This window comes from Chrysemys picta, chromosome 7, assembly GCF_011386835.1.
Source record: "Chrysemys picta bellii isolate R12L10 chromosome 7, ASM1138683v2, whole genome shotgun sequence".
In the NCBI taxonomy this organism is placed as follows: Eukaryota; Metazoa; Chordata; order Testudines; family Emydidae; genus Chrysemys; species Chrysemys picta.
In genome coordinates this window covers 110,366,871-110,381,805 of record NC_088797.1, presented here as the reverse complement: position 1 = coordinate 110,381,805, position 14,935 = coordinate 110,366,871, and the positions used below count along the sequence as shown (strand labels likewise).

General features: G+C 40.4%; 1 protein-coding gene across 42 annotated transcripts in view; it reads left to right on the top strand.

The window, feature by feature from the left end:
• Nucleotides 1-14,935, top strand: part of TACC2 (transforming acidic coiled-coil containing protein 2) — a 218,333-nt gene that overhangs the window by 167,180 nt on the left and 36,218 nt on the right. For 20 of the 42 annotated variants that reach the window (XM_065552306.1, XM_065552304.1, XM_065552290.1 and 17 more), the window contains 4 exons: nucleotides 3,184-4,504; nucleotides 8,149-8,184; nucleotides 12,070-12,130; nucleotides 14,623-14,830. In XM_065552306.1, coding sequence (XP_065408378.1) covers nucleotides 3,184-4,504; nucleotides 8,149-8,184; nucleotides 12,070-12,130; nucleotides 14,623-14,830 — 1,626 coding nt within the window. The remainder of the gene's footprint in view (nucleotides 1-3,183; nucleotides 4,505-8,148; nucleotides 8,185-12,069; nucleotides 12,131-14,622; nucleotides 14,831-14,935) is intronic. The other 22 variants (XM_065552313.1, XM_065552312.1, XM_065552315.1 and 19 more) reach the window with 2 other exon arrangements.

Genomic DNA, 14,935 nt, shown 5'->3' with positions numbered 1-14,935 from the left:
TATTTCTGATCATCTTCACAAATTCTGGTGTCTTAATTTTCTAACTTTGTTTTGTTTTATTGAGACCAGAATAGATGCAGAAAAAATTGTAACTAGGCAAAAATTAAACGTCTTATAAGAGGCATTTCCATAAGTTGGCAAATGGGCATCTGCTTGCTAAATAGGCCTGGATACATTTTTAAATATCAACCAGCTGAAATCCACTTTGTCAGACTTCACCCAAAATGGCAGGTTAGAATTTGATAGATGCAAACATCACAATACAGTATGGTGGTGTGTGTAATTACATTTTTATGGTATAATACAAATCCCTGTGAACCTATGGCTCGGGATTCTGGTTTTGGAGTACAGTGGCAGGGGTGGGCTGTCTGCAAGGGGACAGCCAAGAAGAGCCCCTGCTCTGGGAGCCTGTCCCTATAGTACAGAGAGAAAATGACTAGCTGCATCCCCAGAATACCAGCCCTCTCCAGCCACCTGAGCTTCATCCATGCAGCGAAGGCATTGCTAAGCTGGTGTTATGACATGACCCCAGGGTCTTACACACAGGGGCTGAAATCTGGCCATCTGAGAATTCCTCCTGCTGAGGGACGGTGAAAATCAAAGCTGGATCCTGTGCCAACCACCCCCACCTCAGTGTAAGGGCTCTACCAATTCTCAACTCATGGATGGTCTCTTAGGGACCATACACAGTTGGTTATATTTAGAGTAAGCTAGACTCTAGAGACTGCTCTGAAACCAGAGTGAAAGTCAGAACTGAAGACCCATATCCTGTTCCCTGCCACAACCCTGAGGACTCAACATTAAGCAGATCTTGGCATAGAAGAGAATCCATACCATGATATTTATCTTCTGGTACTGTGATGACAGCATGTGGTGATCAGGATTTGCAGAATTTTTTTGTAATCCACATAACTGATATTAGAGAAGGATGAGATTAGAGAAGGGAAAAGATGTAATGGGTTTGTCACAGTTCAGGGCAACTGCGTCTGTAATCTCCCTCTATACAGCCAGGATACACCCTTTAGACTTCTGGCTCCCCATCTGTTGCCTCTCTTGGGCAGAGACGCACATTTCTCTCCCTCCTGATTGGGATATTTCCAGGCTGTACCACTCCCAGCCTATGATCTGAATTCCCCAGCAAAGTCATGCTGCCTAAACAAGCCTGCTTTGCTTTTCTCCTCAGAAATGGCAAACAGTGTAATTGCCATAATGAAGTTACTGCATAGGTGCCAACTCCATGGGTGCTCCGGGGCTGGAGCACCCATGGAAAAAATTGGTGGGTGCTCAGCACCCACTGGCAGCTCCCCGTGGCCCCGCCCCACCCCCCTGCTCCAGTTCACCTCTGCCTCCGCCACGAGCGCGCCGCCGCGTCCCACTTCCCTGCCCCCTCAGTGCTTGCGTCGCAAAACAGCTGATTCGCAGGGCAGGGAGGGAGGGGAGAGGAAGGGGAACACGCCGCGCTGGGGGAAGAGGCGGGGCCGGAGCGGGGATTTGGGGAAAGGATCCAATGGGGGGGAGGGGCGGAGTTAGGGCGGGGCCAGGGGCGGGGGGGCACGGGCACCTACCAGCGCCGGAGAAAGTTGGCGCCTATGAGCTACTGCACAGCTCTTTCTAAGCAAGCACATTTGTTTTTAAGGTGAAAGCATTACAGAGAAACCGTATCAAAAACAATAAAAGAATCTACATGCATGCTAATAAGCTTACCAGAGATCACCCCCTGACTACAATAATGACTCTGGCTGGTGAACAGTCAGTCCTTTAAACCCCTCCCATGCAGAGTCACCCCTTTGTCCAGTTCGGTCTTTGAAGAGGCTGTGAATAGGTAATCAGCCAGACAATGGGTTCTGCTCAAGGATGGCTCTGGAGATGGGTCATTTGTATTCCTCTCTTCCCAAATATTTCCTAGGAAGTCTACTCAATTAACAGTTCATTCTTGTCTTAGTCCATTGTTTAAAAGAGTGCGCCTAAGCACATAACACTTCCCAAGATTTATATTAGTCAGGTCTCCTAAACAAGTTACATACAATCCCACAATAACACATTTCCATTTTAATACAATGAGAGGCTAAGATACTTTAACTTGATTCAATAAGATTTTCCAGCATATGGCAGGAAACTGCCATCTCTGTCACAAGGTCAGTTAATCCATTTCCTTCTCTGCCTGTGTCCTAAAATATATTTGCTTATGCTTTAACAGCTTAGTTTTAAATGTCCCAAGTCATGGGGCTTCTGTTAACCTCTTTGGAAATCCTTGTCATGAACAGATCTATATGCTTTAATCAAAGAGAGAGAATTCTGGTTGTAGAACTTTAACAAATAGGGTTTTTTTCCACTAATGATAAAAAATGCAGTAAAGTGGGGCAGTTTCCAATGGAAAAGTTCAATTTCAGAAATTTTGTACAGTCTGCTTTCTCTTTGCCTGCTTTCCCTATTTTATTTTATTTTTTTTAATTGAAATTCTCAGTACCTCATACGTAAAGACATATAAAAATGGAGTTATCATCTCAACTCTGAATTTTGACTCTCTTACTCCTCCCTCTCCCTACCTCCCTCACTCCGGCCAAAACAAGAGTAATATTGATAAACCTTGGAAAGAAAGCCACTGGAAGGACGGTCAAGATGGAATGTGGGGACATTAAACTGGGAGAAAAATATGCAAGTCACTGAAGCTTCAGTCAAATTAGAGGACTGCAGTACCAGCAACTGTAAAAAGAGTATGTTTTGATACAGTTCTGTAAATGCCAGGTATTAAACCATTATCCTAAGGGGAATGTGCATGAACCAGTATTTGATGGTCAGATCACCCAGTATTTAGAGTATTTTAGCATATTCTACTAACTCGATTTCCATCTCTGTCTCCTTAACTAGCTCTGAAATAGCAACTAAAAATACTCCATGTAAACCTTTACAAGTGTATAAAATGTATTGTCACCAAACTACAAGGGGGAATAAAAGAGCTGTTCAAATGTTCTTCTGCATTCATACCATGAGTTAAATATGCCCTGGTGTACATATATTCTTTCATTTAGGATTTAGTCCATTTGTCTCACTTGTATTTTTTTGTTTTGTTCCATTTTTGGTATATTTGTTAGATAAAAAGTAATAAAACACTTAAACAGAAAAGCATTTGGGGCTTAGTGACTGATGTGTTTCATTCACTGGCTTTTCTGTTTGTTCCCATAGGATTCTGTTCTGATACTGTGTCCATAATTGATGCATCACATAGTGAATCAATTGAAGAAAGCCCATTCCGTCCTCCCTCCCATTCATTTTCTACTGTCTTTGATGAGGATAAGCCTATAGCCAGCAGCGGGACTTACAACTTAGACTTTGATAACATTGAGTTGGTAGATTCTTTCCATACCTTAGAACCTAGCACTCCAGAAGCTAAGAATCGGGACCCTAAAGCGAATGTTCGAAGAAAATCCACAGATTCTGTCCCAATTTCCAGATCTACTTTGTCTCGGTCTCTTAGTTTGCAAGCTAGTGATTTTGATGGCGTTTCCTATCTTGGCAATAATGAGACAGTAATTCCAACGGCAGACGTGTTCAATACTGGTTCAAGTAGTGCTTCTAGTACCCTTAAGCGAACAAAGAAACCCAGGCCACCTTCCTTAAAGAAGAAGCAATCTGCAAAAAAATCTGCAGACTCTCCACCAGTGAAAGAAACGCAACAAGAACCATCTGACATTAGCCAACAAGCTTCTGTCCCAAGTGAAGAAAAACTGGTGTCTGAGGTAAAGGTTGAATCAATTAAACCTGAATGTACTGAACCTTCCCAAATCTCTACGGAGAAACAGGAGGCCCCTGCTGTGCCTGAAGTTTCCTATCCCTTTGATCGAGAGAACTTTGAAGAGATTAGTACATTTAGTACTGGAGAAAGCAAAGTGCAAACTTCTCCACCTGCCAGTAAAAAAACTCAACCTCTTACAACGGCACCAGAGGCCGTGGAGGTGACTCCATCTGACACTGGAGGACAAGAGGATCCTCCAGTCAAAGGTCTAGCTGTGAGACTAGAGTTTGATTATTCTGAGGAAAAGGGGAGCAGAGAAGACCAGCAAGAAAGCACTCCCCCACCCAAAAAAGCAGGTAAAAAATCTGGTGCCAAAATGCCGCTAAGGAGGCCAAAGACTAAAAAGACAGTGGAAAAGCTTGACAATGCTCCCACCGCACCAACCAAGTCACTCACTGATCCAAATGATATCCCGATTTCAAAAGGCTCTTATACTTTTGATATTGACAAGTGGGATGATCCCAACTTTAACCCATTCTCTTCCACTACAAAAATGCAAGAATCTCCCAAATTGCCTCAACAAACGTACAGTTTTGATCCAGATACCTGCGAGGACTCAATTGACGCTTTCAGGCTGTCTTCGAAGATCACCAGCTCACCTTCTAAATCTCCAGCCTCCTTTGAGATACCAGCCAATGGCAATGAAACAAATGGAACTGAAGGAGACAACCTAAATAAACCTGCAAAAAAGAAGAAGACACCACTAAAAACGTAAGTTAAAGTATAGAGATGTTTCTGGATTATGAAGTGCTCCTCCTTGCACCCCACCATAATTACGATAGTTTTATAATTCATGGGTTTCAGTAATGTTAGAAACATGGTGCTGATGAATGTATTACTAGACAACCAGATAGGCATAGGCTTTCCTGTACATCATCAATGCCATGTTGCTCCCATCACCATATAACTTGTAGTAAAAACCCAGAGAAACCAACCCAGACCAGGTCACAGGATTAATAATTGGATGTTGGAAGTTTAAGGGCCCAGTCCTACTCCCACTGATGTCAGTGCCTGAATGCCCATTGACTTCAGTGAGACTAGGATTGGGCCTTTAGCAATTTTTGTGCCACATTTTCAATGTTAGCTTACTCGTTGTGTAGTGAGTTCAGCAATGGGAAAAATAATTCCCTGGCCTATTGCTAATGCAAGGCCCCCTTACTTGTGCGAGTAGTCCTTACATACACAAACCCCTATTGAAGCTAATGGGACTGCTCACATAAATGAAGAGTACTTGTGTGAGTTAGGGTTTGTGGGATATAGTGAATGAAATCAGTGGCAAAACTAAGTAGGGCCGTGTTTTCATCCAGTATTTTTTTATGTATATGTACGAGAAGTGGAAAACTGTCTTATTTTTACTAGTTTGAATTCCTGTTTTTTTATCATATTTTTTTAATGTGAGGCTATAACCTTTGAAAACATTTTTCTATAAAAGTAGTTTCAGGATTCACAGGATGATCAAAAAAACCCTTGGTTTATCTCCTATTTCTATGCCCATAGGCCAAGTTGTGGGAGAAATGGTTCTAGCTGCTACATTTGATTGGTTGGTTGGTTAATAAATCCAGTGGTACTGATTCCCATGTAGTTAACTTGATGATGCGCACTTCTGCTATCTTATCCCCTCAGACATAATTTTCTTTGAATTAGTTACCACAGATTTTATTCACAGGATTTTACATTTCAGATAAACAGAGAACATATCTAATAAGGTCTCTCTGAAAGTCCCTTTATAATTTAATAGTGTCTGCTAATTAAAGATAACATACTACATCTTAAAATTTAAGTTTGTCACTAAAACTAAGAAAAGACCGAAGTTCTAAAGATAAGGCAAACATTGTAAAACAAAAAAGCAAACTCTATAATGCTATGAAATGAAGGATGGAGAATGTCCAATTATGCTTTTTATTTCCTGTCACGAGTTGGGCTTCTAACTCCAGCCATTTGCCAGATTTAGGTTTGTATGTGGTTTGGGATGTTTTGCGTTTTGAAGTAGAAGTCATTTTTGAATTACTTGAATGGATGTTATAGGATGTGATACGGTTGGGCAGAATGACTTCAGTTTTTTTGAGGGAGATGCCAGATTTTCTGATGATGTGTTTTAAATTTTGGGAAATGCCTGGAGTTCAGAGTAGGTGCCAGAGAAATTTAAAAATGTCTACTGAGAGAGGATATTTTCCTCAATATTCCTAAAACCTAAAGAATTCTCCAAGAATAACATATTCAAGTTTGAACAAAAATAACAAGACTAAAAAGTGCATCAGTGTGTGTGAGATTTGAATTTCATTCTAGAGGGGATTTTAATATTCAAGGCCTTAGTCCAGCAATTTACTACCAAGAAGAGGTCCCCTGTGCCTAGATGCAGTGCCACTAAAGTCAGTGTGCAAGCCCATGTATTGTAAATTGCAGGACAGGCCTTGCGTTATTTAATCATTGAGAACAGAGGTTTGTAATGGAACATACTGATCCAGGTTGCCCCATCGCCTGGAAAAACTTACAGAAGCTAGTGAGAGCACTCCATGAAGTTCCTGCCGCAGAATTTTCTCTGTAGTCTTTCACTGGGGGTAGGAGTTTACCCCCTCCCAAATATCTCAGGTCTGCGGGAGGCACAAGGCTTATCTGCCCTCTGTTACTCTTCCCTGGCTCCAGGCAACACAGCTGCCTTTGCTGAGCTGTGCTTTCATGGAGTCACCTGCCCTTAGCAGCGTCTGGAATCCATGTAAGTGGTTGTCCCCAGTGCGCAGGAGCTGCATGTTAATGAGAATGCAGCCTACAGCTATAATATTCTTAGAGGGGATTTACTGCAGGGCTTGTTGGGGGGTGAAATGGGCAACACTGTGTCTGTGCCCCAGTCTGTCCCCTCCCCACATAAGAGTCCATGGCATGAGATTGCTCAATGGGATCCACTGCAGGAGAACCACCATTTGGGGAGCCCAGTCACAAATACTTCAGGGGAGCTCCTAGAAGAAGAAAGGAGGCTATTAAAGTGAAGGACCTTAAATGGTTATTTATCTTGCTGATCTTCATTTCAGGAATCACTTGGCTCAGTTTAAACTGATACTGTAATATCCTAAGATTTTATTTATTTATTTATTTTTAAAAACTAGCTTAAGGGTTAGTTTTTCAACGCCAAGAGTCCTTGTTAACACTCAGTGTTGCAGGGAGAAATTCCTGCAGACTGCTTTGAAAATGTATTGCTTATTGTGTTTTCTAGCAGAGGGGAGCATGGTGATTTCCAGGCTAGACCTGTAGGATACCTAGGAGTGAGTCACTAGCTTAAGCATCACTAACACTACAGTGCGCTTGATTCTACAGCGCACATTAGTGGCACTACATCATCCTGGAGTAAAAGTGTAAACATTCTAAACGCTCACTCACCACTCTATTAAAAGAACAGACTTGGGAATGGATTTCAGCTCAACTCAAATTGCATTCCAGTCATGTCTCTAAATATTTAACTGTGGTTCTGAGACAGATCATTTTGCTGAGATGATACTGAACAAAGAGCAGCAGTTGCTCCCTCAATGCTCGCTAGTTATGAATAAAGAATGGGTGGCCCGTTTAGATCTGAACCTCAACTCTCCCCTGTATTGATGGTTGGGAAGCATCCAGACCCTTTCAGAAGACTGTGTTTAGATATGGAAGGTGCCAGCTTTCAAGATCATCCTGCTTAAAAATATGGCATTAAAGCTGACAAGCATGGAAGCGGATGAAGACTTTTTCTAGCCCTGGTTATTGAAATAGAACTGTCCCAATTTCCAGAGCATTCACTTTGAACTCTCAATACTCAAACTGTCATTTCATTAAGAGCCAAAAATACAAAAACTTAAAGAAATTTCCCTTTCTTTCTTAAAGTGTGGAAGTAATTTGAAATACACAGACCAGGAACTTTTTCTACTGCCTTCTACTGATAGATCAATAGTCATAAAAGAACCTAGTGTTCTCCTGTTTCTTTAAACTTAATTGCTACTAATTTCCTTGGGAACTTTTTTTTATATACTGTATATTAACTAGTACTCTATCTTGAAAAGAAAGCAGATGGCTACCTCAGGAAAGGCAAGAATGTGTAAAGCATTGACAGCAATTAAACTGGTAGGCCTCTGCTATGAAAAAATGGTTTTTATGCGGTGAAAACATGTCAGAAAATTATATGGAATTTAAGAACATAAACTGGTTTAGGAATTATCACCTCTCTTCTCCACCCCTTCCCATTAAAAAACGTTTTAAGGTTGTGCCGACTTCCTAGGATATCAAAAATGTATGGTGATTTTGCTCTAACACATTAACAGAGTGTCTGCAGATTTATCCTTTTTGTCAGTTCCTTCTGTCTGTCTCTCTTTTCTTTGTCTTATTTGTCTTAGGATGGTAGAAGATGTGATGTCTGTATGTTCTCTGTTGTAAGTAAATTTAATCTAACGGGCCTGTTATGGTGAAAGTGCTGTATACTTTGTTAATGGTTTATGGGCTTTTTAAACATTTTTATTTTACTTTATTTTCAGCATGATCAAGAATTATTGGGCATGGAGCTTTACGGTGTTATTTTTACTGGCTTATGTAAAAGTTATTTTAAGTGAAATTGCCTGGCTGTGAATAAACTTGAGGGAAGCTATTATGTCAGTGTCTGGTTGCCTGTCTAGAAGGATTGGTTTTTTAAAACTGTATATATTTGATGCCCTCAGCTAAAGCATTAACACTTTCTTATTAGCTTGATTAATAGAATATTGCATTATACAACACTGTACAGCCATTCTTTCTTAAACACTATCTAATGTTTATAAGTACTTTTTAAAGAAAACAATTATTCTCATTATTTATATTATCAGACTTAGTAATTAACAGCCGGTATAGAATACTTATACCAGCAAACAGATGGCCAATTTTTTTGGTCATGTATGTTTATAGGTGAAGTATTGACTTATTCTCTATCATTTGAAACGCTTCATTGTAAACTCCTTTTGTTGCCCTGCAAGTCATTGATCAGAGCAGAGCTATAATTTTCACCACTGCATCTAACCTCAACCACAAAGGCTTTATTGAGTAACTCGGCGTGAAATTGTGCAGGCTGTTCCCCTGCCTCTTTCACCTAATATCAAAAGCCAGTTAGGTCAGGTCTGGCAGCTTGCATCTGGAGCGCTGGTAGATCTTGCATCAATCTGGGAATGTTCTCGTTAGGGAATTTTTAACCTTTTGGAAATGGCGAACACACATACAGGCAGCGTACCTTACATATATATACACCTCTACCCCGATATAATGTGACCTGATATAACACGAATTCGGATATAACGCGGTAAAGCAGCGCTCGGGGGGGGAGGGGGTCGCGGGACTGCGCGCTCCAGCGGATCAAAGCAAGTCCAATATAACGTGGTTTCACCTATAAAGCGGTAAGATTTTTTGGCTCCCGAGGACAGCGTTATATCAGGGTAGATGTGTACATGATCATGTGTGGGTATTCTCCTTTCCACGTCTTTGACTGGAAAACACCATGCTTTGAAGGGTTAAAATTAGAGCTGTCAAGCGATTAAAAAAATTAATCGCAATTAATCGCACGATTAATCGCGCTGTTAAACAATAATAGAATGCCATTTATTTAAATATTTTTGGATGTTTTCTACATTTTTCAAATATATTGATTTCAGTTACAACACAGAATTCAAAGTATACAGTGCTCACTTTATATTTATTTTTTATTACAAATATTTGCACTGTAAAAAACAAAAGAAATAGTATTCACCTAATACAAATACTGCAGTGCAATCTTTTTATCATGAAAGTTGATCTTACAAATGTAGAATTATGTACAAAAAATAGCTGCATTAAAAAATAAAACAATGTAAAACTTTAGAGCCTGAGATCCACTCATTCCTACTTTTTGTTCAGCCAATCGCTCAGACAAACAAGTTTGTTTACGTTTGCAAGAGATAATGCGGCCTGCTTCTTGTTTACAATGTTACCTGAAAGTGTTCTCCTGGCACTGCTGTAGCTGGCGTCGCAAGATATTTAAGTGCTAGATGTGCTAAAGATTTTTATGTCCCTTCATGCTTCAACCAACATTTCAAGGGACATGTCCATGCTGATGACGGATTCTGCTTGATAACGATCCAAAGCAGTGCTGACCGACACATGTTCATTGTCTTAATCCGAATCAGATGCCACCAACAGAAGGTTGGTTTTCTTTTTTGGTGGTTCGGGTTCTGTAGTTTCTGCATCAGAAAGTTGCTCTTTTAAGTATCAGAGGGGTGGCCATGTTAGTCTGAATCTGTAAAAAGCAACAGAGGGTCCTGTGGCACCTTTAAGACTAACAGAAGTATTGGGAGCATAAGCTTTCATGGGTAAGAACCTCAGAAGAAGTGAGGTTCTTACCCACGAAAGCTTATGCTCCCAATACTTCTGTTAGTCTTAAAGGTGCCACAGGACCCTCTGCTGAGGTTCTTACCCACGAAAGCTTATGCTCCCAATACTTCTGTTAGTCTTAAAGGTGCCACAGGACCCTCTGTTGCTTTCTGCTCTTTTAAGACTTTTGAAAGCATGCTCCATACCTCATCCCTCTCAGATTTTGGAAGGCACTTCAGATTCTTAAATCTTGGTGCTGTAGCTATCTTTAGAAATCTAATATTGAAACCTTCTTTGTATTTTGTCAAATCTGCAGTGAAAGTGTTCTTAAATCAAACAACATATGCTGGGTCATCATCCTAGATTACTGTAACACAAAATATATGGCACAAGGCGGGTAAAACCATGGAGCAGGAGACATACAGTTCTCCTCCAAGGAGTTCAGTTACAAATATAATTAATGCATTTTTTAAACAAGCATTGTCAGCATGGAAGCATGTCCTCTGGAATGGTGGTCGAAGCATGATGAGGCATATGAATGTTTAGCATATCTGGCACGTAAATACCTTGCAATGCTGGCTACAAAAATGCCATGCTAACGCCTGTTCTCACTTTCAGGTGACACTGTAAATAAGAAGTAGGCAGCATTATCTCCCGTAAATGTAAACAAACTTGTTTTTCTTAGCGATTGGCTGAACAAGAAGTAGGACTGAGTGGACTTGTAGGCTCTAAAGATTTACATTGTTTTGTTTTTGAGTGAAGTTCTGTAACAAAAAATCTACATTTGTAAGTTGCACTTTCACAACAAAGACATTGCACTACACTACAACAAAGACATTGCACTATGAGGTGAATTGAATTGAAAAATACTATTTCTTTTGTTTATCATTTTTACAATGGAAATATTTGTAATCAAAAGTAATATAAAGTGAGCACTGTACACTTTGTATTCTGTGTTGTAATTTAAAGCAATATATTTGAAAATTTAGAAAAACATCCAAAATATTTAATAAATTTCAATTGGTATTCTGTTGTTCAACAGTGCAATTAAAACTGCAATTAATTGCGATTAATTTTTTTAATCGTGATTAATTTTTTTGAGTTAATCGTGTGAGTTCTCTGCGATTAATCGACAACCCTAGTTAAAACTGTTGTATTGACAGTTTATGTTCTGGGATTTAGAAGAGCCTGAAGCAGTATTCCCATGTGAGTAAATATATTAATCTTTACCATGAAAGTCCAAGTTTGTGGGATTTCCTTTCCCATCACTGTGAACTTAATGCGATTATCTGGTCCTGAAATCTTAGGAGCAATGTGCATATCCTGCCACAAACCTTCATATGTAGTTCATCAAAAACCTGTTGACATGTGGCAAGGAAATTAATCTCTTATCTGTCTTATGTGCATATACGGCCCCTTTTACCGTAGTAGTTGAACCCCCAATCTTCAATGTATTTATTCTCACAATAACCCTGTGAGATAGGAAAGTACTATTATCTCCGTTTTACAGCTGGTGAACTGAGACACAAAGAGGCTAGGTGACTTCCTCAAGGTCACAGAGGAAAGTCTGTGATGGGGCTGGGGATTTTTGAACCAGGGTCTCCCAAGTCCTATCCTAGTGCCCTAACCACTGGGTAATCCTCATTCCTTATCAATATTTGACTTGAATAGACTTTTTGAATGAATTTAGACACATGGCAATCCTGCTGTTCATCTCCCTTTCTTAGTTTATCTTACTGATTTAGGGAACGAAGTCCTGTACTAAAATGCATGATAAAAAGCAATACTTAAAGCATGTTTTTCAGTGGTATTGCTTTGTAATGGAAGGTGTCTTAAAGCAGGAGGGCTTATAGAGGAGGTAGTATTTTCTTTAGCTCTGTATTGCTAAATGTTATATGCTGCTGATTCTCTTTTGTATGCCATATTTACTGTTTTAACTTTGTTTTTAGTGATACATTTAGGGTGAAAAAGTCACCAAAAAGATCTCCCCTCTCGGATGCGCCCTCTCAGGTAAAGTGCTATGTTGTTTTGACATAGGTCATTAGTTTTGATTGTAGAAGGAAAGTAAATTAATGTAAGATTGTTATATTTGAATAGTTGTAAGCATTGGTAAGGTTTATTAATTTTTTTTCTCCCGTTTTAAGATTAATTTGTACAATGCCAGTTAGACCGGGTATTTGTCCTAGGAATTCCAGTTGGACTGTTCAGAAATACTCTTTGGGAAGTCCTGTCTTATAAGTATAGTTATGAACAAATATATTTAGGATATTAGCACTCAGAAGAATTCATATAACCTATTAGACCAGAAAACTGTAAAGTACACAAATAAAAATGATATGCTGAAAGAAAAGTATGAATAATGCAAGTGTGTTACTCTGCAGAGTATGTGAACAGAAATAATATTTTTCATCTGAAAACACTGGTGGGTGGCTTTTCTTGCGTGGAGGAGTTAACAAAGGTGGCGCCATGTATGAGATAATAGCCTTTGGCTCACTACTTTAATCTGGGACATTTCTTTTCATGCCATTGTCCACCTCCCATGTTATGTATCCTAACCTTCCCTTTAAGCTGGCTGACATTGTCGAGACAGGGGGAGGATTCATGACCTTTGAAGTCCGTGTTTGTGTTATGTGAGATCATTACCATAAGGGAAGTGTCAGGGCTAATCTACATGGTGAGTGTAGTGTTTCAAACAGCAGTACTTTAAAGCACATTACAAAACATTTAGTATGGAAGCTTTGTCCAGCAGCAAGCTAGTGCACTGTAGACAGCCCTGGCTTCCCATGCACTAACTCACCATACAGACAATCCCTAAAAGTCAATTGCCCTCTTGAATTCCTAGGAGACTATGCATTTTGTGTGCCACTTATGTCATGTACTGATCTCCAACCACAGATATTTCTGTCTTAACTCCTGAAAATCTCTGAGCTCACATGCATGACCATCAACTCCAAATAACCTCATCTTTTTTACTTGCATCAACAGAATCTAGAAACTTACACATACACCATAAATGATGCCATGGAAAAGATAGCATGAAAAAAATGTTCAGTAAAGTCAGCAAAGAAAATCTGTGGATCCATTGTATGCTGAAATCTTTCCCCCCAATTCCCTCCCCACCTCAACTGAATTGCAGTTGGCACATTTCAAAGTACACTTAAGTCAGGATTGTCATTCTACCTCATCAACACAGCTTTGCAATACAGTAACTCCTCACTTAAAGTTGTCCTGGTTAACGTTGTTTCGTTGTTACATTGCTGATCAATTAGAGAACATGCTCATTTAAAGTTGTGCAATGCTCCCTTCTAACGTCGTTTGGCAGCCACCTGCTTTGTCCACTGCTTGCAGGAAGAGCAGCCCGTTGCAGCTAGCTGGTGGGGGCTTGTAACCAGAGTGGACCAGCAGCCCCCCATCATCTCCCCGCTCCCCTAAATTCCCTGTGCTGCAGCCGCCCAGCAGGCTATCAATTGCAGGCTATCAATCAGCAATTCAGCTGTCCCTCCCCCCACTGCCATGTGCTGCTCCTGCCCTCTGCCTTGGAGCTGCTCCCAGAGACTCCTGTTTGCTGTGCAGGGAGGGAAAGGGGGGGGCTAATGTCAGGGTGTCTCCCTACCCCCTGCTCCTGCACCCCACTTACCCCTTCTCCATATAGAGCAGGGAGGGGACACCGAGAGAGACAGAGAGAGCTTGGGGCAGCAGCTGCTGTCTCAACTTCCTGATCCACTTAAAAAGACAATGCACTTAAGAGTGGGACAGCTTACTTAAAGGGGCAGTGTGCATCTCTCTTTTCTCCCCCACACACAAGGTGTGTGTCTGTCTCTGTCTGCTATTCTGTCTTCCCTCCCTCGTGTTCGGGCTGCTTTGTGTGAGTGGCTACATTAACAACAATGTATTAACCCTTGAGGGCTCAGCCGAGTGCTAGTTCATCATTTAGCAGCAAGGCATTCCCTGAGAAATATCCCTCCCTTCTCCCTCTAACTTCACCACCTCAACCAAGCTTCACAATCATCATAGCTGTGAACAGTATTACATTGTTTGTTTAAAATGTATACTGTGTGTATATCTATATAATATATAGTTTTTTGTCTGGTGAAAAAAATTTCCCTGGAGCCTAACCCCCCCATTTACATTAATTCTTATGGGGAAGTTGGATTCGCTTAACATTGTTTTGCTTAAAGTCGCATTTTTCAGGAATATAACTACAAAGTTAAGCGAGGAGTTACTGTATCCATGTTTATTATAAAAGGGTTTCATTGTACAGATAAAGAGAGTCTAATTATTGAGACAAGTTATTTCTGGTGTAATTCCAAATGCTACAGATATGAGCTGGGTCTCTTTCCTCAAGTATTTTATATGGAGCTGTAGTAAGTAGCATGGAATTAGAACAGCAAAAGGGGGCGTGGGGAGAAAGATAGACAAAAGAATTCAGACAAATATTTCTAACTGATGGCTCAACAAAGTAATGAAAGATAATAGATTCGGTTAACATTTGTTCTGTGCAGGATTCCACTCCACTGCCTACTCCAGAAACACCCCCAGTTATATCCACCGTGGTTCATGCGACAGATGAGGAAAAACTGGCTTCTTCCGTAACCAGTCAGAAATGGACTTGCATGACTGTGGATCTGGATACAGATAAACAGGATTACCCACAACCATCCGATCTATCTACATTTGTAAATGAGACCAAGTTCAGCTCTCCTACAGAGGGTAAGCTTATAAATGGAAAAGAGGAAACTGAAAGAGACTGGAAACACTCTTATTTTCAGCTGCAGATAGAACAGGGGCAGCACTTCAGAGCAATATATGACTAAA